Here is a 26014-nt window from a genome sequence, read left to right on the forward strand (position 1 = left end):
GGGCCACTTAAGGCAAAAGGAAAGAAGCTAATGAATTGTAGAACGTCATAATATAGGTTGTCATCAAATGGAAAAACCTATTTTGTAAAAACAGACTACCAAAATATCAACCTTATATAAATCTCATCAAAAAACAATTACGACCTAAACCTATATCCACATATCAAGTACTTGTCCCCATATACATGATCACTGGAGCTAGAACAGTACATTAACCCAGTCCTAAACCATGTGGCACTTGAATGTGGCTGAATTTAGGAATTAAGTGCAGGTTGAAGTTTTTGTAGTATTTTTGTAAGTACAAAATTGTAGCCATTTTAATTTTTGATTAGATATTTTGTAAATGATGTTTTTGTAGTTGATATGTTCATATGAACCCAAATAGCAAAATGGGCAAGTATCCATGTATTACCGTTCTCCGTGTGCAGTAAAAGAAGCAATGTTCAAGTATTAGTCAATTAGAGTTTTGCTTTACACCACACCAGTGTACATTTGCTAGTGCTGTTCTACTAACCTTCTGACAAATATAATATTCTTTTTTGCTGAGTATATAAGGAGGTAATTTACTAAATCAAATACTAATACACAAATCTGTCAACTAGAGTGCTTATTTTAGTTGGTGTATTTTATCTCAGTGCTGAGTAAAGGGTTGTGTTTTGAGAAAGATATGGGTTTAGAGGTGCACTACTTATAGTATATTCTTAAATAATATTGAGAATCTCCGATTTGTTAATGGTGATCTTTCTTTAGAGAAATTACAACATGACCTCACAATGTTTTTATCACACAACTATTAAAATATTTTAAGAAAACAATTAAGGTGGAACCTACTATGGATGTCTTACTTTGTACTGTCCATATATATATAAAAATATAAAGTTTTACATCAAGAAATAGAAAATATACAAATGTATTTTTAAGTGCCTATATATTGGGAAAGAAGAAGGCTATCTCACACAGATGGGGACCAGATAATATTACTCACCTATAGTATTGCACAGTCAGCAAATAATGAAGCTCTTTATTCATTCAAGTTATTTTGCCCTGCAGCTAATGAATACCTTTTTCTTTATTATATTTTATACCTAGTATTTTTGAAGTGCAGAACTTGCCGTAAAGGCAGTGGAGCACCGTACAAGTCGCAACCAATTCAGACTTGTGACAGTAAGTGGTTAGCATAAACAAAGTGGTCACTTATAGGGGACAAAATCTAACAGGGAGGTATAGTGTAAAGGAACAGTTTGGAGGTTATGTGCAATATTACTCTGAATTTACCATATCAGTAAGTTGGTCATAGTGTTTCTAACGGATCTACATAGTCAAGTGGTTCTGTCGTAAGTCATACTAGGAATATGTAGAAAACAAATTATTAGAAAACATTCAGTACTGGTGTTAAACATACAATTTTGAATATTTAATTTTTCCAACAGTGACTGGTCATTCTGGTCCTTAGTTACCCAGAGTGCTCCGTTCCTGTGGTCTCTTGCCCCCTCAAATGTTTGCCTGATCGTGTAGCATCCCAATTCCAGTGTTGAAATCATGTTTGCAGAAAATATGCATTCACCTATGTGAGCAACCTATTTTACCTCCTGAAGTGTCCAGGGCATTCTAACTGTGTAGACTAGGAGAATTGGCTGTGAAGCTAGGAGAAAAGAAGTTAGAACAGTCGGTAATATGTACTAATATCCTGAAACACTGACATAAGAGACGCTAGCATAACAGCTTCATAGCTGGACATGGAGAAACATTACCTATCTCTCTATTGCTGTACCTTCAATGCCGCAAGATGCATTGTTATGGCTTTCTGATGTCACAGATGGGGAAATCAGAGTGGAGAATGTTTGCGGGAAAACAGTAGAGCTCTGCTTGACCACAACCAAGAACTCTCCTCATATTTTATCATCTCATTGCAGAGCAAAGGCTTCAGGTGTACATGATTTGCTCACAAATACTGATAAATAAGAGTTCTGATATACAAAATGCAAACATTGTTGTGGTTGTTTATACGGTCAATAAACAAAACACGGAGCATTCAGCCCACATATTACGGTAGTCCAAAGCAACCATATAACTGTTGTTTGCCTCAAGATCAAAATGTCCCATAGCGACACAACCATATGTGTGGGGGTGTTCTTTTATCACAGATATGTGGCTGGCAAGTAGTTTAAAAAACACAAAGGACTCTAAAGGACCCAAACTTAGATAGAAAATGATCAAATTATTAGTGATTCCAGCAAATCTGCTATGGGTTTCATTTACACTGTCTGTTTCTCCTAGTTTGGTTTTACCTAATTTCCTTATCAGGGGAAAGTGCTAAACCCTCAATGCGTGAAGACCACAACAAACCCAAACACTAAAAAGAGTTTAAAGTCATGGTAGTGAAATCCGAACAAATGACAGTCCAGAATCACCCTAGAGGTTTTGGGACAAAGCAACATGTCCTGAACACATAGGTTATAAACTTTTCATTCCACATAAGAATTATGTCGTGTTGCTGTTCCATCAATCAAATGGTTGACATAGAACATTAGCATTGGTTTTTCTGCCCCTTGCCCCTCCCCAACAGCTGCAACTAATTTGTGAAAATGTCAGGTCACCAGCACTAGATGCTACAATTTCTGCTCAGCATATGGCTATTGTTTTGCTGCCCTGCAACTGATGCTTTCAAAACTATAAAGTGAAAAACTGCATTTCGACTAATCAACAAAGTATAACCAAATGTTCAAGTTTCATACTGGCAAAATTTGACCATGTATATGAAATGTTTGCCTGCACTATTACCTGCCTTGTAAACTGAAGTAAGAATAAATAGCTGAGGTGAGGATTTTGAGAGCAAACTGTCAATATCTTTCTCTTGTAGATAACAATTTATAGTATTTTTGCAATTATTGATATGTAATTAGATCCCTTTCTATCTTAGCCAATTGCACCCCTGAAAGGAGGTGAAGTAAACAAAATAACTTGCATTGGGTGCAGCAGGCAGAAAAGCAACAATTAACTGTTTTTACCATGATTACCATTCAAAAGGCGGTGAACAGTTTTGTTAAAGGTGAAAAAGAAATTGGAAACAGACAATGTGGACTGAGAAAGATCGGAAAGGACACTAATAAATGCGACAACTTGATGTCTGTTGGCGCAGACCTTCTTGTGCTTGAGTAGAAGAGTAGCAGAATGGAGGAACTTAGGGAGCCAATAAAGAGCTTCTTCTGCTGTCCAGGAAAATAATAAAAAACACTTTGCATGGATGTTGAGAGAGGTATTTTGTTCTCCGTTTTATTTCAGCTTCTTTCATGTTAGTGTATACTCTCTGCTTATGCTCCTTGGCTCTTGTCTTCTAAGCGAAAAGTTCCATGTCACAGGAGGGTTACATTGTCTCTACTACCATACTATGGAGGAGATGCTCAGTGTGTCTCGCCTGGTATCAAACTAAGCCATCTTAATATTAGAGATACCCCTTTGGAAAGGGACCAGGAGACGGCTGCAACAATCAGACTGCATCCTATGCGATCATGTGAAAGTGCCTTCATGTGGATGTCCTTGAAACACAAGAGGGTAAACAGTCTGCAAGGGGGGTGAACGATGCCCTTCTAAATGATTCTTCGCCGACAACTTTTTGCTGGCCTTCCTGGCCCCTGCTGCCGGGTATTGGAGCGCCGATCAGTCTAGAAGAGAGAGACATCTTGAAATTAGAACATAAAATTCTGACACACAAGTGCAGTACAGAAAGAATCAAAAAAACTAAATAAATTAACTCTGATCACAGATTTCACATGTGTCTTGAAAAAAGCTGCAGCCAACGCATAGTTCTAAAAACATTGTTGCATGTGTTGAGGTGTAGTCAAGCTTTATGTGCAGCACAAATTCTTGTGTATATTCAGCATACATGTGTTTTAACTTACTTAGTAAAGAGGCCATTTCAAGTTGGATATCACAAGAGCGGTTAGCAAAGAGATATGAACATCCTATGGTAATTGGGTGAGCACTGGAACCCCTTTCACAGGCAAGTAGGAGCTACTGGACCCAACTTTTTTTTCCTCTCTCCCTGGTGTTGATATTGCATTTATGTTCTTTCGTCATATTGTAAAGCGCTCAGATATCCTTCGGGATCTTGTTCATGCTATAAAAAACGTTATAAATAAAATAAAAAATAAAATAAACTGTGGTGATTGAGGCTTTTTACTCCTGATGTTCCGGGTCCCGACCAACTATGGGCTCTGAGCAACTGGGCCTAGTCCACCTTCAGCACTTGATTCTCAGTGGTAACGCAAGTCAAGCACTCTAAGGCTTCTTAGGGGTTGGGGGGAGGGGTAGGAGGCGAGTAGGTGCAAGGCCTACAGAGGCTCACAACTCAAAAACGAATTTCCGTAACAATTACATACCTATAACTAACCTCCCTCTCCTCATCAAAGCTATCGAAAAATGTGTGTTTGTACAATTTAACAACCATATTGATAAATACAAGTTGCATGACACCTTCCAATCTGGGTTCAGGAAAGGCTGCAGTGCAGAGACTGCAATACTGAACATCACTGATGACCTACACATATCTCTGGATAACGGCCAGGCCTGTTTTCCTAGGCCTCCTGGACCTCTCGGTGTCTTTGATACTGTCAACCATGACATACTCCTAAACACCCTCTCACAGCATGCAAACATCAATGGCAGTGCACTTCAGTGGTTTTCTTCTTACTTCAACCAACAATCCCAGCTAATCGAAATAAATAACTCAACCCCAAAAGCAACACCACTCTCACAAGGAGTTCCTCAAGGGTGAATCCTGTCTCTTGCCCTAGTCAACCTCAACATGGAACCCCATGCAATGATCCTAAACAAGGCAAAATTGCCTATCGTCTCTATGCAGACGACACCCAACTCTACATTCAAATGTTGTCAGCTAAAGACATCGAGCACTTAAACAGCACTCTCTCCAAGGCTCAATCCTGGCTATCCAACAACCACCTTAAGCTCAACCCCAACAAAACTGAACACCTCTTCAGCCAACTGAAAGAAAAGTCCTTTCCCATAGATATCTGGCTCGACACTCACTGCATTAAACTGCAAACTATCCATCTCTAACTCTGTAAAATCTCTAGGTATTACACTCAACAGAAACCTGAACATGAAAGAGCATATTAACATCCCAGCTAAAATAGTCTTCAACAGGTTTAAAACATCTCAAAAAAATCAAACCCTTCATCCCCCTCAAAGACCTAAAGAATGCGGTGCAATCATTAGTCCTCTCCAAGATGGACTGCGGTAACGCAACTATCATGGGCAGCCCAAAAAACACATCTTGCCCCTTTGAAAGAAACACTCCATCTACATCTTAACTGTTGAAGCATAAATGGTGTTGAAATTGCTGAAAAGTGCTCCAAAATATCCAATCTTTGCAAGCAATTGAAGGGTGCAAAAATTGCTGCAAAATATTTACTGTAAGCTGAACGCGCCATGAAGAAACCACATGGGTAGCAAAATTGGTACAATACAACCCCTCCCCCCCCCCTCCCAATACAGCTATTAGAGCATGCGGCACCTATGGATGTGTGCATAGATTTGTTAGAGAATCCCCAAAAATGTGAGAATGAAGACCATGCAAATGAGCTATGTATGTCTAGCACACAGATGCTGTCAATTGTCCCCTCTATGTTTAATGCCAGAAACCAAAAGATAAAAATATTTTGGGAAGCCTCGAAATTCTGGAAACAAGATGGCCTATTGCCATTGTCTTTAATGATCTTGCGCTCATGCCAACATCAAGGAACTGATGCATCGCTAAAACAGAAAAACATTTGGTGGGTCAGACCTCTTGTGATGGTAAAATGCACATGCCACCAAATAAATGAAGATTTGGGCAGTGGTTGGGTGAGAAACTGACTTCTAGTTATTAATCTGCTGGTCAAATGCTAATGAGTGACTGGAAAGAGCAGCTGCTGAACTGATAAAATCTAAATCAGTCAGAACCCATACTGTCAAAGATATTACCTGCAGATAAGAATCAATGAATTGCGGTCATTGAAAAAATGCAGCTACATAGACAAACTACAAAATGTAAATTGTAGGCGCTATAAAGGCAGATTTACTGCATGAAGTCAAACAGTTTGCAATGTATCTCGCCAAACAGTACCGAATATCAGCTTCTGCAATTCCACTCAACAGAAGTATTAAGGATGGCAGGTCATGAAATCTCTGACTCTCTAGCATGCTGAGTAAACCACGTCTACTCACAAAGACAAATGGTCACCTGGCTGTTGCTTAGGCCTGCACTGAAATCTTAAAAATAACACGACAAAAAATCCCCTGTATTTGGTAAAATCAATTATCAGATCTTGTAATCGTCTGTTTTGTTTATGATGGCCAAAAAGACAACATTAAATTGACATATGTGCGCTCCGAGGTATAAAAGTAGAATAGCGAAATCTGTAAATCCTCATCTTCTCAGAAGTGGTTCATGCAGGTTTTGGCCTTAAATTGCAAAAGCTCTAAAAGTTTAATTTTGAACTTCAAATCTGAGTTTTTGCTGGGCACTGTGGTGGTTATCAAAATAGCTTTCACACATTCGTTACTTGTATTGCATATCTTAGTTTTTAAATACTAACACTTTGGTGAATTGATTTAACTGCATTTACAAGTTTTTAAAATTGCCTTGTGTCATACCCCGTTCATGGGGGGGGTCACAAAGCAGATTTGCTAAAGGGCTTCAACCCAGGTTGAGGATGAGGTTGTTTGCTACTAGAGACTTTAGGCCTATCCTACTATGGCTGTGGAAACCAAATACAACTCTTTCTGCACTTGACACTCTGGATAGCACGAGTGAGCCGACGTCACAGTCTTCTCATGGATGTAATGTGCGATGCTCTAACTCAGTACTCATCGAGAGACTGACCTAAAAGACCTATTGTGGGCTTAACAAGAACTTAGAGGAGTTTTCAGGCCCACTTCTTGCTTACTATTGGTGGGCTTTATTGTCACTCTTTGCTTGTTGTTCATTCAATTATTTCCTTGCTCCAGCTTGCTCAACTCGTCTCTCCCAGATTGCTGGACATTAGACCTTGAATAAAATGCTTTCGCACACCTCCTTTTTTATTTACTGATCCATAAAAAAGTGGTACCTCTGTCATTTTGTAAGGGTGCAGGTGTAATAACGCATGTGTGCATCTACAAAGTGACACAGCAACTGTTTCTGCATCACAGATTTTTTAAAAAAAATTTACATGGTTGGTCATGCCACACAGCACCTTGCTAATGCTGTACAGCATCCTCAAAAGGCATTGGCAGAGCCAACAGGTTCCAAAGTGAGACCTATTGGTTTTGCCAATGCTTGTTATTGTAAGTTGATAGTTTAACAAAAATATACATCACAATCTGGCATCGGCTTATACAGTCTCCGAGCCCCAATTACATGCCAGCCAGGTAGCCAAGTAAATTAAATGGTACCTGCAGACAATGTATGGCAATGTAGAGTCCTATGAAGACCAACTTTGCCTTTAATGTTTATTAACTACATAATCCATAATCAGGTAATAATAAGTAAACAATTTAAGTATTGGCAACCCGTGCAATCTGCAGCCCTCACAAACAAAAAAATAATGATATCAATAAATTATTGGGTCTTGCATAGAAGCTGCCCTTAGGTTCTGTCAAGAGGATACTGACACCTTTCATTGGAACCTTCCATTTGGTTGAAACCATTTACACTGATGTATATAAAAGGAGGTCACGTCTGGTTCTTACCTACAGAGCCATTTCTCAAGTCGGTGGCCATAGCGATAGGAGAGTGCGCTGGAGACTGTAATTTACCACTGAATGGCTGATGCCTTCTCCATTTTTCTACCCACCATTTCCTTCCTCTTGCTCGGAGTGGTCCTGTTGATACAGTGTTATCACCGGTCTTCCTGGCTGTAGTCATTGTGATTGAACCAGCAACATTGTGATTGAACCATTTTTGACACGAAGAGTCACTGACTTCGATGATGCAGGCTCTTGAAATGCATCCTACCTTTAGTCAAGGATGCTAAGGAGCATTGGAAGCTACAAATTCTTCTTCTGGGATGGCATGAGTGTTTCAAGAAGGAAGTAGGACTATAATTGTTCCTTCTCTAATTCAAAACCATTGGTGTTTTATCAAAGAGTTGTATATCGCCTGACAGCGAAGGTGTCACAGGATATCAGCCCCTCCCTCCCCAGCACAGAGGTCTTGCCAGCCCTCTTCTTGTGCAATCTGTTCTTTGAAAGCAATATCCTTGACTTTTCTCTCATCTTCACAGAAGAGTTCTTCCAGTTCTCATCATAAGGTTCGGGGGTAGACAGAGGATCGAGCTCATGGGCTATTCCTCAACAATTTTGACTATGGTGGACTTGTTGGCATTCAAAAACCCTTCAATGACTTGTCAAAGTCCTTTTCTTCTGCAACTGAGTCGCCATTTAGGCGTCGAGTCAATGTTTCTTTCACTCTACTTCAAGAGATTAGTGTTCGGCGTCCAGTGCTGGCATCTATTTCCTCTTCTGGCCCGTTGATTCTTACACCTTAGTCTCCTTTCCCCATCACTATTTGGCATCAAACCAGACTCAAAGAATTTGCTCCTTTGGTGCTCTTGGTCTTTGTAATAACAGTCAGGTAACAGTCTGGCTCAAATGAAGTTTATTTATCTGTATTACTTTATTCCATATATATTTCTCTTTCTTTAGGTCAATACTGCTAATTATTATTATCTCTTTTCTTCCTTTAGGTTCTTTCTTCATCCGGAAGTTCCAGAGGGCCAACACCTTCACTCCACAAACAAAAATAAGAGAGGGTATGAGGGAGACCACCAATACAACTATAACCGCCACCGAGTGAAAGGTTTTTAGACCATTCTGAAATATAGAGCTTGTGGGCTTTCAAAGCACAAACTAGATCTGCTTTTAGGCTATTTCACTCCTAATCGGTACTGATAGTACGGAGTGCAACGCACTATAGTCAGTGGTATAGCCAGTCTCAAGATTCTCGGTTGAGGCTCTCCAATGGAGCCTCACTCCTCCCGGGTAAAATGGCTACAAGGAAGGCAACTTTCCAGCAGAAGAACTGCTGTGAGCAAGAATGCAGTGACTCGAAAGGAGGCCCTATTAGTCTGGTGAGAACATCATTCAGATTCCAGACTAGGGCAGGAGGCACCCTATTGGGATGACACATTTGAGGCCCTCCCTAACAACTTCAATAACTGGGATTTTGAAGAGTGAGTAGTGTTCCCTGTTCTGCATGTATGAGGATAGTGGCTAGGTGTAACCTATTCAAAGTATAGGCTAATCCTAACTTTTGTAGATGTAGAAGGTATCAAATAATGTATTGTAATGTAGGCATAAGAGGGTTTACGTGGTTTGGGGAACAGCAGTGGGCAAGCCGCTTCCACTTGGCAGCATAGCAGGTGCGAGTGGTATATCTACAGGCCTCTCGGAGTATGTCCATGTACTCTACAAGAAGTGTATATACACCACAACAATATATCAGAAGATCACTATCCAAACATTACAATGCAAGTACATCCTATCCATCCTAACTTCTTCCCTCCCCTCTTGTAATTAGTCTTATCTAGAGGAGTCTAACTTTAGAGGTCTTATCTTAGGGCACTCTTCCGGAATATCCTTCCCCCGATCTACCCCTCCCAGAGTGTTACTTCCAATGAACCGGTGTTAACCAGTCTAATCCTCAATTGCCCCCGAGTCCCAGGATCCCCAGATCTCCTCACATTTCGTCTCGCAGCACTACCCCTAAAGACATCTTTTTCACAATTTTACAGCCTGTCAATACTTTAGCCACTGTGTGGACGGCATTCAGTACTTCCTCTGGAGATGTTCAAAGGGAACAACCCTGTTAGCGTCACTGACCTTGGCGATTGTACTGAGGCCTATTCTGTCCCGCCTCGAGAATCCATGTAGACCTAGCCACCCATTTTAGTTTAGCGCCCTTCCAGAGGATATCTAGTGCAAGTCTTTTGTCCCACTTCATCTCTCTAAGGAGGTTGTTCTATGTGTCCAGCACCGTAATTGTAGCCGGACATGCTCGCTCATGTAGGTGGCCACCATACAGCACATACATATAACTATGATCTCCCATTCCCCATGTGTCTGCCCGCACTGCCAGATCTTCTCTTTCTGAATACACAAAGTGATTTACTACTGCAACTTGTGCTGCCTCATAGTATGTCCGCAGGTTTGGTAATCCAATACCTCCATCATATTTAGCTCATTGCAGGGTCTGTAGTGCAATACAGGGTTGTGTCCACCCCCCATACCCCTCTCCCCACAACACCCAACGCAATGTCCTCAGTAAGTTATTTATGTGCTGGAAAAGTGTCTTTGATCATTTATATGGGTAATTCTATAAAAATGTACAGCAACCTGGGAAGGGTGACCATTTTGAACCTGGCTGCTTTGCCCATCCGCAACAAGGGCTGAGTACTCCAATGTCAGGCGGCCCTTTCTAGTCTTCAAAGCAGAGGTTCAAGATTAGCTCAAGCATGAGAATCTGAGTCTCTAGTTATCCATATTCCCAGGTACTTAAAACTATGAGGTTCCACCCATCCTGGTACAGGCATCGGGCCCATTCATCTCCAACAGGATTGAATTTTCCCAATTAATGGCAAAGGTTGAGATCTCTCCAAATACTTGGAATATTTCACTATCTCTGGCGAGCGTTTGAACTACGTGGGTCAGGTAAAGTAGGATGTTGTCCGCATATAGTGATATACGTTCTTCCCATCCAGAGGTTTTCAACCTGCCGCAGATCTGAGCATCTATCCTCATGAGGTTTGCCAATGGCTCTACTGTGAGGGCTAAGAGCATTGGGAGAGAGGGCTTCCCTGTCTCGTTCCTCTCCTAATCGGGAAACTCCCAGACATGCAGCCGTTAATATTTATTCTGGCACAAGAGTTCCGGTATAGCAGTCTAATCCAATTAACATAACAGGGCCCAAATCTCATTCTTTCAAGGAGCAGAAACAGATAAGGCCATTCGACCGAATCAAGTGCTATTTTGGCATTCAGGACAACACAGCCCATGGTTTACCCCCAGTGTCCGTTTGCTCTACAACATTATTGGAGGTGCTGTAGGTTAAGACTAGTAGAGCGGCAGGCATAAAACCGGTCTGATCGAAAAGGACCAGATCAGTCACCACTTATGCCAGAATTTTGGTATCGGTATTAAGCAGCGAAATTGGCCTATATGAATTACATAGCTGTGCTGGCTTCCCCGACTTGGGTATGAGCACGATTTTGGCCGTTCGCAAATCTTCCGGCACGGACCTTTGCCGGAGAGCATCCAGAAACATCAGGAGCATCAGCTTAACCATCCTGCCTGCCATTTTACGGAAGAATTCTACAAGTAGTCCACTGGCACCTAGGGTCTTCCCTGCCTGCATCTTTGTTATTTCCATCTCCGAGATGTTCACCTCTAGCCTCTCGCTCTGTTACTGAGTCGGAGTTCTGACTGGGCAGTCTCTTACAAATCCCTTTATCTCCTCCATCGAACGCCCAGCCCTAGGTGTGTACAAAACAGCCATATACGTCGCAAAGGCTTCTGCAATCTATCTCCTGCGCCTAATCACCCTTCCAGGTTCCAGCTCCAGCTCCCTAACGTGCACACGTTCCCTGCTGCCTATCCAGGCAATAGTTTACCCGCTTTGTCTCCGTCCTCATCAATATGTTTTTGCTTGACCAATAGGGATGTTTTTACTTAATGGCCTGCAAATTATTTTCTAGCTTCTGAACCAGGGATACGGTCGAGTTGGAGATACATTGATTGTCAAGGTCCCCAATCTTTTGTTCCAGTTGTTGTAGGCACTACATTCGTACCCTCTTGTCCCTTACTTCACCTGCAATCAGCACCACTCTATATGTGGCTTTGTATGCCTCCCAAACTACACTGGCACTAACCACTGAGCCTTCATTTTCACGAAAATATAAATCAGTAGCCCTATCAAGTGCCTTCACTACTTGCTTACTGACTTGCCTCCAGGTGGCCATCCTCTAACACCGGGGATCTCCGCTCCTCCCAGTGGCTAACGACCTGTAGAGGCCGGTGATCCGAGATGTACCTCGCCAAATAATTGGCGCCGGAGAACCTACCCATGGTGTCTCTAGGTGTTAGGATAAAGTCAGTTTAGAGGACATTTTATAAGAATGTGGGTAAAAGGAGAAGGCCCGTTCTGTTCCATGGAGGGCCCTCTAGATATCAGTTAGTCCGAAGGCCTGCACAAAACCTTTTAATTTCCCGATTGTGACCTTCCCCTCCAACTTAGTGCTCATTCAATCTAGTGCACGATACACATCTAGACAGAAGTCTCACCCTATGATTGTAAAACTTGACGAAAAAGTCCACCAGTAACTGTGTTTGGAGACCTGGTGGCACATAGACAGTCAGAAGAATTACCGTCTCCCCCTCCCATTCACCCTGCACAGCCATGTTGGAGACCGTGGATTCCGACCAAGTGTGGAGGATGTGGCAGGGCACAGATTATGTCCATGCACTCTTGAGGTAAGTTAAGGTAACCAAACTCTAGAAACTCAGGAGCAAGATCGCGAGGTTGAGCTGCCCGGGGTCTGGAGGTACAACTTTGCCATGCTTTTGTGTGAGAACGTATGCCTGTTGGGGAGCTTCTTATACGGGGAGATGGAAATCTTAGGAGGTGTGAGAACATTGGTGGTCTGGCCCATTTGGGAGCCACCAGGATAAGGCTGACAGATGTTTGCCTAAACCTTCCAACCATGTGTAGATATCCCTGAACAGTTTATATACAGAGCATTGCCCATGGACTTGGGGTGTAGAGCTTTCCAGCGAAGTTTGGGCATTTTGTATTTTTTCACGCAGCAAAAAGGTCTATTGGCCCGATTTGGATCTTGGCTGACAGCCATCCTCTGCCTGGGCGAAAGAGTAAATTACCTCTTAGCCTCGATGGAGGTGCTGCAATTTTGAAATGTCAAGCATTGACAAGAACTTCTGGCAAGGCGGCTCCGGCAAATGTATTGTACCTTTGACAGATGGCTACGTCAAACATATGCATGATAGAGTCATCCAGTAAAAGTTTAAAAAAAATGTATTAAAAAAAAAAAATGATTACCCCCCTCCATGGAAGTTGCCTCCCATGATGAGGGGGACATTGAGCACTTTTCTGTGCCCATTACCGTCCGATTTTTCCTTGCCCGACAGGCACTGAAAAACTGTTAAATATCCACCAATCTAAATTAGGTGGGCAGACATATAGCCAATTCTCCACCGGTGTCAAACTACTGTCTGCCCAAATCAAAATCAGGCGGACGGATCGTAATGTTGACGGGGAGGAAACTCCATTGCCATTTAACAGAGAACCCTCTTCACTGGCATTTAAATCGGGCCCTATGTTTGGTGTGCCCCACCTGTGAAAATAAGGGAGTAGGAATTGGGGGTTTCCAATTGTTCCCACTCGTAGACTTGTTGCTGGGTTCTGCTGAGCAGGTCTGCAAAGTCGTTGTCTACCCCAAGAGGATACTGTGCCAGGAGATGTACTTGGTGATAAATCACCCAGTGCCAGATTTGTTGAGCTAGTGTTGACAGCTGAAGGGAGTGCGTGTCACTAAGCTTCTGTAGATAAAACATGGCAGCCAGGTTGTCTGTGAGCACCAGAACAACCTTGCTCTAAATTTCCCGATGAAAGGCTTCGAGGTCTAGATGAATGCCTGAGAGTTCCAGAAGGTTGATGTGGAGACCCCATTGCTGAGGTGGCCACACACTCTGGACTGTAATGTTGAGATGGGCTCCCCAGCTGGCAAGAGATGTCTGTGTTGATAGTCACCTGGGGAACTGGGTCTGTGAAGGGCCTACCCTTCGACAAATTATTGCTGTTCCACCACTGCAGATAGCGATGGGTGCTGGCCCCTTTCAGCACTCGATCGTTCAACTGACCTTTCTCTTGTCACTACTGACCTGAAAGGCACTCTAGGAGTGGGCGCGTATGAAGCCATTTGTAAGAGCCTGGTTATGAATGATGAGAGAATGAAGTGGCTGAACAAGAGGCAGAAACTAATGGAATGTCTCTACGCTTTGAGCACTGGGGTAATCTTTCCACACAACTGTGATTAGGATTGACACTGGGAATGGTTGGACTTGGACTAGCTCCAAGTGAGCCTTTGTGGCATTTACTGTGAACCCCAGGCTGTGTAGCAGGGAAATTACAGCTTGAGTGTGGGCTTGGCAGTCTTATCTGCTTGGGCTGTGACTAATCCAGTCATTTAGGTACGGAAAGACACGAGTTCCTCCCTCCAGAGGTGAGCAGGTACCACTGCTGGACATTTGTGAAAACCCCTGGGCTTGTGCTGACTCCGAAGGGTAGGACTTTGAATTGGTAGTGCTGGCCACTTACCATGAAGTGCAGATAGCGCGGATAAGCTGACTGGATTAGGATGTGAAAGTAGACATCCCAACGGTCTAACAGGGCCATGAGGTTGCCTTGCTGCAGCAGGAGAAAAAGATACTGCAATGCGACCATGTGAAAATGTTCTGACAGGTCGTACCTGTTAAGAGGCCTGAGATCGAGGATTAACCTGAGGGAGTCATTCTTTCTGGTAATGAGGAAGTAGGGGGAGTAAATGTCTCTGGCCTGGTGTTTGAGGGGCACTGGCTCTATTGTTCCTTTGAGTATGAGCGCCTGAACGAAGGATACAACCTACCAGTCTGAGGTGATCTCCTTCCAACGTGGAAGAAATTCTTAAGTTTCCCCGACCGGTTTAGTGTGATCAGGGGGATGCGAGGAAAGTCAGTTAGTGGAGGTAGAGGCTCTCTTAGTGGGCAGCCTCTGCCCCAGCATTTTGAGCTGTTCCCTTTGAAGGACCCCTGTGTGTAACCCTTGCTACCCTGTTGGTGGAAACCCTGCTGCTGCCGCTAGTACGACTGGGTTGGCTCGGGGGAAGTGACTGTGGACTCACCCCTTGCTTGTTGCCTCCAAAATGAGCCCATGGCGGAAGAAACTTGAAGGGCATCCATAACCTTGGCGGTGTCAGTGGGCTTCATTCTTTTCTCCAACATATTAACAACCAGCCCACCAAATAGGTGTTCCTGCCGAAGGGCAGGTTAGTAAAATGTTGCTTCAACTCAGGGTTGAAGCTGGACACACAAACCAAAGAGTGGGGGCAAATAATAACTGAGATATTTACCCTTCTGTCTGTTCTATCAGCTGAATTCATGGCACACCTGATGGTAGTGCTCGCAATGTCTGTCCTCTGTTTTACCATCTCTATTGCGGCATTGGTCAGGGAGACGTCAGAGGAGGCCATCCATTTCTTGCCACTGAGCTCTATCATACCAGGACAGGAGGCCCACAGGATTGGTAATACGCCAGTAATGTGGTGTCACTGACACCTACCCTATTTCTTTTTTTGTTTGTTACCGAACTCTACCCTATTACCTGCAGTATCATTACTCTTGCTTTCTTTAACAGGAGAAAGGGTGTGGCCTGTGGCCTGGGCTGGTGCTCTTCAACCGGCAGTGGTAACGACCAGGGAGTCTGGTGGGACGAGACCCCTTATGCAAAGTGGATCGGAGTGTGCCAGCTTGAACTTTTTTTCAACCATGGGTGTTGCCACCCAGGATTGAACCGGCTCTTTAAAGATCTCTGTGCCAGATTTTACCTTCCTCTTACAATATGTAGGTGATGGAGAAAAAGCTCAGTTTTAGAAAGCGTTTCGACCAAGAAGTCCTCATCAACGGGGGTGACATAAATTTCCACCTTATGATAAGCTGCTGCTCAATGGATAACGCTATGGTACGCCGTGGTGACATCTGGAAGGGAAGCTTTAACAGGGACGTGTTTGAAGTTTGGGTCCCCGTGAGGCACCACATAACAATTCCCAAGGATCATCTTTGGGGAGCGGGTAGGCTAGGGCGTCAAAAGTCTTCTGCCGGTGTGTAGAGGCCAGGGCTGCCTGTGTCAGAATACTAATCCAGTGACCCCTGAGGAGAAATCGCAGGAAGTGAGGGAGAAGATGATGAGAGGCTGGAGGGGGTGGAGGTGAAGGTCGCCGAGGAGGGAGAGATGGAGGGAGGAAAAGTAGGGACAACAGCCTTGTCCCTATGCCTTTTGGAGGGTGTTGGAGGCAGAGGAGTGTCCGAAGATGGAGCATTTTAGAAGGCAAGCATGCACTTCTTAGGCAAAATCTTTTCCTATCCAGAGATCTTGCCTGTGCGTGGATGGATAGCTTTTATCCAGCTCCTGATGCAGTTTCTAAAGGACAGGCCTCTCTGCACAGTCGGATATCGATGGCCTCAGAGCTGATAAAGTTTTTTAGTGCCAACGACAGTTTCAGCCTCAGCAGAGGCGTCTGTTTCGAAATTTCAGTGCGGACATGTGGCCTCGGACTTGAGGGCTTTTGAGGGTCGAGGCTCTTGGCCAGATCTCTTATTTGCTTCAATGCCTTACTTCGGTGCCTACCAAGGGCTGTGGATGGTGGCACACTTAAGAGCAGTGACTTATGAACAGGGATCAATACCCTTCCCCCGGGGAGGCAGTGCTTGGCTACGAAATGTGCCCGCTTATGGGTTTTAGAAGAGGCTAGGGTGTCGACTGGACTTGTGCGTCTCGGCACAGTCTTTAGAGGAGGTACAGGACAATAGAGATAGATGGAATGTCCTCGGGCGCCTCTTCCTCCTTGAGAAGAAGTTTTTCCATCTCGGGCTCCAAGGAGTTGGAGCCAATGATCTCAGGACTGAGTTGGTGGGCCGGAAGATCAGGTGACTCACCCGATTCTTCTTCAGTGCTGAGTGGCCGGCATCTCCGAGGATGAGCAATACATCTTTTTGTGGGCTCACTGCCTATCTCTTCACTGACGAGGAGTCTTCTTCCTTCTGAAGGCCGAGCAAGAGTTACTGAAGCACTTGTCATGCTGTGGCGAGATGCATAGGTTAGAGACCACGTGGCGATTGGCCCAAGAGTACAGGGTATTGCACTAAGGGCATCCTTTGAAGAGTGTCTGATCCATTACCTTGCCTTCTACTCGTCCCCTTTCTCCGATGTCAGGAAGAAAGCTGCGAATCCCAAAGGAGTACACAGTCATTGAACAATGGTTGTTCAACGACGATTTACTTGGTGAATTAAGCGTATGTCAATGGAACTGAAAAGGCGTTGATACGTCTTTTCGGCAATGAGAAGGAAAGACAATGGGCTCCAGGGCCACAATGGTGATTGTTTATTAAGTCAACATCGGGAGCAAGGCTGATAAATGCCCAAAACCAATGGTATAGAAAAACAATCTAACAAGGGAGTTACTGTCCATGCGCATCCATGACCAGAGGAGGAGTCACCAAGACCTCGTCACTCAAAAGACTTCTATGAAGGAAAACAAGTTGCAACAGTCCTAGTCTCACACTAAATGGCAGGCGTCAGCAGAGCATGTGTATCAACAGCCACACAGAATACAAACTTGTAATTAAGGTTAAGTAACTTGTTTGTTATTTGGTAGATATTTGGAGCATAAGAAAAAACACCCAAGAGTGAGCAGGATACAAATCTTGAAGTGAGGAACACAGACAGATTAAATAAATTAAAGCTGAAAGGTTTTCAGGAAGGGTTTCAAAGGGGAGCAGAATCTTACATTTGAAACATTGCCTGGATCAGCATTTCCCCATTTGGACGGAGGCCCATCAAGTCTTGTACTCATCCTTGGGATGCTGTGGAGAAGACATTTAAAAAAAAGATATTAGACCATGTGAGATTGAAGCACTAACAACGACAACTTCTACTAAAAAACACTTTTTAGATTACTCAAGATGCTTATTGTGCATGCAAATAACTTAAGAGTAACAGGCCAGAAGACAGGGCAATGAACAAGAACTTAGTCTACCAAGGGGGCGATGAAAGAGAGACCAAACAAGGAGGAAATTAAGGGCGCATCAGTGAGAAGTCAATTAGCAACCACTTCCATGTCAGTGAGGAAGAGAGGTTAGAGGGATGGATGCTCGCAGATTTGTTTTCAAACGAAGCCCAAAGTATTTCAGTGGCAATAATAAGTGAATTTGAGTAATGATTAGTAAGCACACCAGGGACGGCTCATAGGGATAAAGACAAATCGAGTATTGAAGACCTAGAATGAACATGCACTTAAGCAACAAGGATTCAAACTTCTATGTAACTATCTATGAATACTGCTAACATACTTAAGGTCCCTTGTCCTCTATGTGCTAGCCTTCTGGGACCATGCCTCCAGCAGAATCAAACGTTCATGCTCCAGAGACAAATGGTTAAAGAAGCAGCTGTAGAATCTATATCTGATTTATAGAATGCACCCCAGAGGTGAAAACTGTCACATTGGCTGAAATACTTACAGGCACATACAGTTTAAAAACAATTACAAACATTGAAAATTAAATGCCTGGATGTGAAACATTACTATTTTATATACCCTGTAGGCAACCATTTTGTGATCAAGAACCTCACAGGCAACCTTGCCACACAATTTTCAACTTATAGTTTCATCACATGGGAAGGGGATGTGATTCAGATCTAACACACATAATTTGTGATTTTAAACAAGATTTATTCTAGGGTCTGTGAACTGACCACAAGTTGCCTAAATGATTTTTTAAAAATCCATCAGACAGGTGCATGGCATTATGACGTTCAACCTTAATTACCCTAGGTCTGCCACACCAATATGAAAAGGTTCTTCTAAGTTTTGTGATTCAAACCTTTTATCTTTGAACTCTTAATGCAGACTCAGTAAAACAGTGGGACCATCATCTCATGTGAAAAGCAGACTGTGATCACTTTACCACCACTGCCCTTCTCCCCTCTCCAACCTTCTATAGTTTAGTACTCAAAACATGAGTAAGTATTTGGTACCCACTGGAGGCATTCAACTGCAGGGCACCTAGCGACAGGCAGCTTTAAGGTGTAAGATTTTATACAGAAAGGGGATCAGAAGACATGATATTGCTAACTAACAATAAAATTATATCAAACAAGGGCATGTTTGGCCAAAACATCAAGCAATGCCTATAAACCTCACACTTACTTGGTGTTTTTTCTCCTTCCTCTTCTTGAAGGTTTTAGCTTCTCAGTATGCACCTGTGTGTTAAAACATGATAACTGTTATCACTTTATTAATAATGTTAGCCATCTCTCTAAAGGCCCACTACGCCTCATTGCAAACATCCCTCATCTGTTCTGATCTGGCAGCAGAGTAGTTTGTGGCAGCATCTCATATGAAAGGGTCCTGCACACTCCAGATGTACACGGAGCTGTCATGTGCTACCGTCAGGAAACAAAGCATGTAAGGGAAGAGAAACAATGCTTTATCTTCTTGGCAAGACCAAACAAGGGGCACCGGTATCAAACGGGACCACTGCATGATGGAAGTTTCAAACTTGCTACTAAAAGGCGGGAAAATAACTAAAAGACAAACTAGGAGCACACTTTACAAGGAAAAAGAGAGCAATTCTGGCCTCCAAGCTAACGTTTCCATCTATGATATCTGTATGCCAGCTAACTAGTCTTCCATACACATCTCCACAAAAGCACTACTGTGTAGATATACAAGAAAATAGAGAACTCCAGGTGGGAGAGAGTGATAAAACGTCTGTTAGCAAGTTTGGACTTATTTTTGCCCCCACTCCCTAAGGAGAAACATAACAGCACGTAGTCAATGCACAGCATGTGAATCCAGAAAAGGTCAGACTGCAAAACAACATGGTTACTTACCTGTAATAGTAGTTTTGCAGCTTAAAGAATTTTTAAGATTCACATGCAACCCGCTCGCCTCCATGGACATGAAAGGAGCTTCAACAGGCTGGCGTCAGAAAACAGGACGCAAGGGGAAAAAATCTTAAGATGGAAACCATGGACAGGAACTTCTGGGCGCATGTCTGATTCTCATAGGGGGATAGACATACCACCAAATGGCTGTCTACGCCCAGAGGAAGAATAGAAGGAGTTAGAAAAAAAAGGACACAATTACAGACACAACTGCTACATGGCAGAATAATGCACAGCATGTGAATCCAGAAAAGATTCACGTTGAAAAACCTAGAGACATGGTTATCTACAGTGTCAGCGCTGCTCATAATGCAGCATCAATAAATATCTTTTGGTAAACTGACAATGTCATTAGTAGTGAAAAGAAAAGGTTTTAAATCAACTATTGGAAATGGTACATAATCTATTAACAACTGCTCTGATTCCTCGTTTTTACAATCCCAACTCTGGTAACCTTGAGATAGATGTCAAAAGGAGTAGAACATGCATGTACAATTTCAATGCAAGTCGAATGTGCAAGTGGGACCTTTGTCCATATATTGTAAGCTGCTTCATAGTCTACCACTTTTTTTGACTAAGCACTGGCATTAGTGCCTCGGTTCCAATCTGGACTGGCCAGTGGCTTTTCTATCTTCCATTTTTATTTCATCTGCAGCGAAGGTTGCAGTCCCTGCTCAACAGACACATTTTGTTTGATTTTCAAGGTGGTTTAGCTGATGTAATAATATGGCTTCATTTTTCGTTCTCTTTTTTTCACTGATGCAGCATTTTCTTCATAATGAGCTATAAAAGGAGATTTTATAGGGGTCTCTTGCACTCTTGCACTATTCTAGCAACAGGCACTGATTGTTGACAGAAGAAATGTTAGATTTGCATTTTATTCTTTGAAGTTTGAGCTTGGTCATTTTTAGGTCTCGCCTGACCCAGTGCATGCGCTGGTCTGGCGAGACTTATTGAGAGGGCTCCAAAAAGTGCTACCAGGCCAGCCTAGAGCTACAGTGCATGTGCGTGCTCTACCGCGATTACTTTCACTTTTGCGGCCGCTTTGATGTTTGATCGCTTTGCTTTGTTTGATGTTTTTCGCTTTGCATAGCCAGTAGGTCCCGATTTTGAGACCTTATAAGTATTTAGTTCTGCAACTGTTGCATGGCTAAACACTTATAAGGTCCCAAAGGCGAGACCTATTGGCTATGCCAATGCTTGTTAGGTTTTGCTAGGCGAGGCATGCGCTGTCTCGAAGAGACATGTAATATCTAGCTATGGACTTCAAAAAAACCGGCCACTTTTTCAATTGGCTCCTGCTACAGTCCTTTGAAAATGGTGGCTTTAAATTGGTGACTAGGCTTAGTATTCTCTCCTTAGTACCGCCTTTTCTCTTGTTGTAACTTCCCATGAGGACTGGCCCTCTTACATGTGTGGTTACTCAGAATGTTTTAATTACAGTCTATGAGCAGTATTTTCTTAAATGACTTTCTGATGCCTGCTGTTGCAGGTAGGACACGCTCTCCCGCAACCCCTCGCAGCTTGTTTATGTATTTGTTTGTGAGTTGAGGGAGATGGTCTATCTGGTTCTTATCTGGTCACATTTTTTCGGATGTGTCTGCTTGGGTTTCCCTTGTTTCACAGGATAGCGCCCACCTTCGCCATGCTTTTGTTCCAGAGGCGACCAGGAGTCTAATTACAAAAAAACTAATTACACACTACTTTCACTTCTGCAAATGATGGCTTTCGCTTCTGCCTTTTTATTTGGCAAGAGAAGCCTTGCTTCCCTGCAGCCTGGATACTTCAGAATAGCATCACTTTCTGTCCTGCAACCCCTCGCAGCTTCTTTATGTGTTTGTGAGTTGAGGGAGATGGTCTATCTGGTTCTTATATTCTCAAATTCTTTCGGATGTGTCTGTGCATTTTCCTTCTTTCAGGGGGGAGATCAGGGAGAGGGCTGTTCCTAATGGAAAGAATGCAGGGCTTGGGACTGAAGAATGTTTCTCTCTGAGCTACTGGTTAAGACCTAGAGACTGAAGCGCACAATCTAATGGCAAGTTTTTTCCACTGCCCTGGAACATTACACCAAAGCAACAATCACAATGATGCATATACCACACAACTTCTCATATACTTTCTGAAGCAATTCACTTTTACTAGTTAATTTGATATAAGAAAACAAGTTACTTACCTGGAACTACAGTTATCCAGTATTGGTATCTTTCATAGATTTACATGCCTGAATCATTCCCCGTTGCCGAGGCGGGAGTCCCACGGTAAAATACAAAAGCAGTGCCCTAAGTAAATAACAGTAGTAGGCTAAAAGGAAGCCAAAAGGCCTATCTACCTCATTATATGAAATGAACTAAAAAATTAGTTCCAACCAATCAGCTGCCAGCACCCTCTGGAACCTTCCCAGCAGAGGCAGTTCTCCTCTGATTTTCTTAGCACAAGTGGGAAGTAGTAAACCCAAATCATAAAGAACTGTCTCGCCGGGGAGGAGGGTGGGTGCATGTGAATCTATGAAAGATACCAATACTGGATAACTGTAGTTACAGGCAAGTAACTTGTTTTCTTATCCAGTATTGGGGTATCTTTCATAGATTCACATGCCTGAATCAGAATAGCAAGCAGTAAACCAACAAATGTCGTTTGCGGATGGTGGGAGACAAGGTTCATAAAATCCCTAAATACATCCATAAAGGCCAGAACATATTAGCCTAAATAAACCTTTAAGAAATAGAATGCATATTAAGAAACATTATCAAATAATACAAAAATATATTAACACAAAGAATTATGCATATATAGAGCGAAGAAACATATAAATCAATTACCTGAATCTGATCTTAATGAAAAAGATGTCGAAGAACCGCTTGCCCTACGGCTGCATCCTCCTATTGTGTAGAGTGCAGACATTAGTGCTTTGTGAAAGTATGGACACTTTTCCATGTCGCAGCACGACAGATATTCTCCAAAGTCACTCCGGCAAACAATGCTGTAGAAGCTGCTACAGTCCTGGTAGAATGCGCTTTGACCTTTCTCTGTAAAGGCTTGTTGGCCTTTGTCATGGCAGAAATGAATTGTAGAAGCCAGCCATCTGGCTATTGTTGCCTTTGTTACTGCAGTCCCAAGTGTGGCTTGGCCATCGGCCACAAACAACTGGTTGGATCGCCTGATATCCTTGGTCTTTTGGAAGTAGAATTTCAAACAACGCTTCACATCAAGAGAATGTAAAGCTCTCTCAGCTGGCGTGGATGGATTTGGAAAGAAAACCTTTAACTTTACTGGTTCATTCAAGTGAAACGGAACTTTAGGAATGAACCTAGGATTTGTTCGAAGAGTTACGTAATCCTTGGTGAAATGCAAAAAGGATTCTGTGATAGTGAAAGCTTGGATCTCACTAACCCTTCGTGCAGAAGTTAGGGCTAGCAGAATGGCAACTTTCCAAGTGAGAAACTTGAGATCAGCCTTGTGGATAGGCTCAAATGGTCGTCTCATCAATTGCGCCAACAGAGTATTTAACTTCCACTCTGGAGGAGGTGCGCGTATTGGAGGGAAAGCTCGGAAAAGTCCTTTCATAAATTGCTTGATCAGTGAAGGTGAACAGAGAGAAGGATGTTTTTAACTTTTTCTGTATCTGGAGAGAGCAGCGAGATGAACCTTAATCGATGAAAAAACAAGCCCAGATTTAGCCAGGGACAATAAGTAAGGAAGAATTTGTTCAGCAGGCGCTTGAACAGGGTGGACGTTATTCACCTCGCACCAATAACAGAATTGCTTCCACTTTAAACGATAAGTCTTGACTGTACTCCGAGCACGAGACTTAGCCAAAATCTCACGACAGTCTTGAGAGATGCCAAGATCTTTGAATTCTAAGAAATGAGGAGCCATGCGTGCAAGCGCAGCAAATGTGGATCGGGATGGAGTATTTGACCCCCTTCTCTTGACAACAGTGTGAGTGTCGGAATCAGGCAAATAGGTTTGTCCTGGGATAGTAGAAGCAGTTCCTGAAACCAGAACTGCCTTGGCCAACAGGGTGCAATCAGGATGAGACGGCAACCCTCCATCTTCATTTTGCGGAGCACTTTCGGAATCAAAGGGATTGGGGGAAAGTGTATGCACAAATCCCTGACCATCGCATGGACAGGGCATTCCCCCTTGATCCCTGTTGAGGAAATCTGCTGGCGTAATATTGGCATTTCCTGTTTTCCCTTGTTGCAAATAAATCCAGTGTTGGTTTCCCCCAAACTTGAAAGATTTTGTCCACCTGCGTCTGCTCCAGTTCCCATTCGTGACAGCCCGCTAGAGACCTGCTCAGTGCGTCTGCCAGAGTATTGTGGAGCCCCTTGATGTGTTCTGCTCTCAAGGTTATCTTGTGCAATGTGATCCACTCCCCCAATTCCTGAGCCTCCTGCGATAGAGACAGCGATTTTGTTCCTCCTGGTTTGTTGATGTAATACATGCTGGTCCTATTGTTGGTACGGACCAGCACTGAGGAACCTGCAATCCTCGGGAGGAAAGCCTGCAGCGAGAGAAAGATGGCACAAAGCTCCAATCTGTTGATATGCTGTTGTCGGTATTCTTGGGACCATTTTCCTAGAATCTGTAAATCTTGCAGAAGGCCTCCCCATCCCTCCATGGAAGCGTTGGTTGTTAGAACGAAATCTGGAGTAGCTGGTAGGAAAGTGAGGCCTTGAGCCAAATTCACTATCTGAGTCCACCAATGCAGAGAATCAATCTTGCGCGGTGTCACCCAGATGGAGTCGTCAAACGATCCTCTGGCTTGCTGCCATTGCAGGTGTAATTCCTCCTGAAGAGGTCTCATTTTGAGCCGTGCCAAAGGTATCAGGTTTATGGCAGATGAACACATCTCCAGAAGAGAAGCGAACGTCCGGACCGAAACTGTCTTTCTTTTTGAAATTGAAGTTGCCAATTTTTGAAGGTGTAACTGGCGGTCTTATGACAAGAATGCTTTGCACTGTATCGTGTCCAGCATCGCCCCCAGAAAAGTAATCACTTGAAGAGGACGCAGCTGTGACGTGTTCATGTTGAGAGTGAGACCCAGAGTCGAAAAGAGATGTAGGCATGTTGTGACAGCGTGATTGGCTGACTGTTCCGAAGGACCTTTGAGCAACCAATCGTCTAGATACGGGAAAACCTGTATTCCTTGAGATCTCAATGTCGCTGCCACTGGAGCCAGACATTTTGTGAAGATTCTTGGTGCTGATTTCAGTCCAAATGGGAGCACCTTGAACTGATAGTGGATGCCAGCCACTGTGAATCGTAGATATTTGCGATGCTTGGGGTATATAGGGATGTGAAAGTATGCATCCTCCAGATCTAGAGAAGCCTTAAAATCCCCTTTGTTTAGACAGCTTAACACCTCGGAAAGTGTGACCATCAGGAAGCGTTGCTTTTTGAGGAATTTGTTGAGCTTGCGGAGATCTAGGATCGGATGCCACTCCCCTGACTTCTTCTTGGTGAGGAAGAAACAAGAGTAGAATCAGGTTCTTATTTGGGACACTGGGACTTTTTCTATTGCATTCTTCCGAAGCATCTTTAAAGCTTCTTTGAACACTAGGTGAAGACAAGGGGGAGGGGGATCCCTGGGCAGAGTAGTAGGTGGCTGTTTGATGAATTCCAAGGATTGACCTTTGCTCACTAAGTCGAGAACCCATCGGTCCGAAGTGATCTGATGCCACTTGCGAGCAAAAGGTGAAATGTTTGCGCCCACTGGGAGGGAGGGAACAATGACTGGCGTCCTGCGTAGATCATTGCTTCCTGTTGGTATTGCGACCTTGATTGTTTGATCGCTTTCGACCACCCTGACGGAAGAAACCAGCCGAAGAGGATTGTCAGTAAGATGATTGGCCGTAAGGCTGTCTATACTGTGTCTGATACTGTCTATTTTACTGATTTTGATACCCTCCTCTAGATGCAAAACCGTGTCCCCTTGCACCTCTGAATGATCCGCGCCTGTATTGTAGAGCGCCGAGCGATTTAGCAGCATCATTGTCGTTTTTATAGCAAGGAGGGCCTCATCAATGTGCTTTCCGAATAAGGAATCCCCATCATAGGCCATGTTTAAGATCTTAGTCTGTACTTCTGGCCTAAAAGACGTGGCTTTAAGCCATCCATGGCGTCTTGAGTACTGCAGCTCCAGCAAGTTGTCTAAAGTTGGTGTTTGCAATGTCCAGAGCGCAATCTATGATCTCAGATGCGGCTTGTTCTCCTTCTAAAAGTATCTTTCTTGCATCCTGCTTACGGTCCTCAGGGATA

At 43.4% G+C, this 26014-nt stretch overlaps 1 protein-coding gene across 1 annotated transcript in view; it reads right to left on the minus strand.

Moving 5' to 3' along the window:
* Nucleotides 1-541: 541 nt before the first annotated feature.
* MBD6 (methyl-CpG binding domain protein 6) overlaps nucleotides 542-26014 on the minus strand; it is a 212170-nt gene continuing 186697 nt past the window's right edge. Inside the window, exons 11-13 of the mRNA XM_085654602.1 lie at nucleotides 19011-19063; nucleotides 17592-17667; nucleotides 542-3662 (exon numbers count right to left, since the gene is read on the minus strand). Coding sequence (XP_085510728.1) covers nucleotides 3588-3662; nucleotides 17592-17667; nucleotides 19011-19063 — 204 coding nt within the window. The 3' untranslated portion in view covers nucleotides 542-3587. The remainder of the gene's footprint in view (nucleotides 3663-17591; nucleotides 17668-19010; nucleotides 19064-26014) is intronic.

The sequence above is a fragment of the Triturus cristatus genome, chromosome 4_1, assembly GCF_964204655.1.
Source record: "Triturus cristatus chromosome 4_1, aTriCri1.1, whole genome shotgun sequence".
Taxonomy (NCBI): Eukaryota; Metazoa; Chordata; class Amphibia; order Caudata; family Salamandridae; genus Triturus; species Triturus cristatus.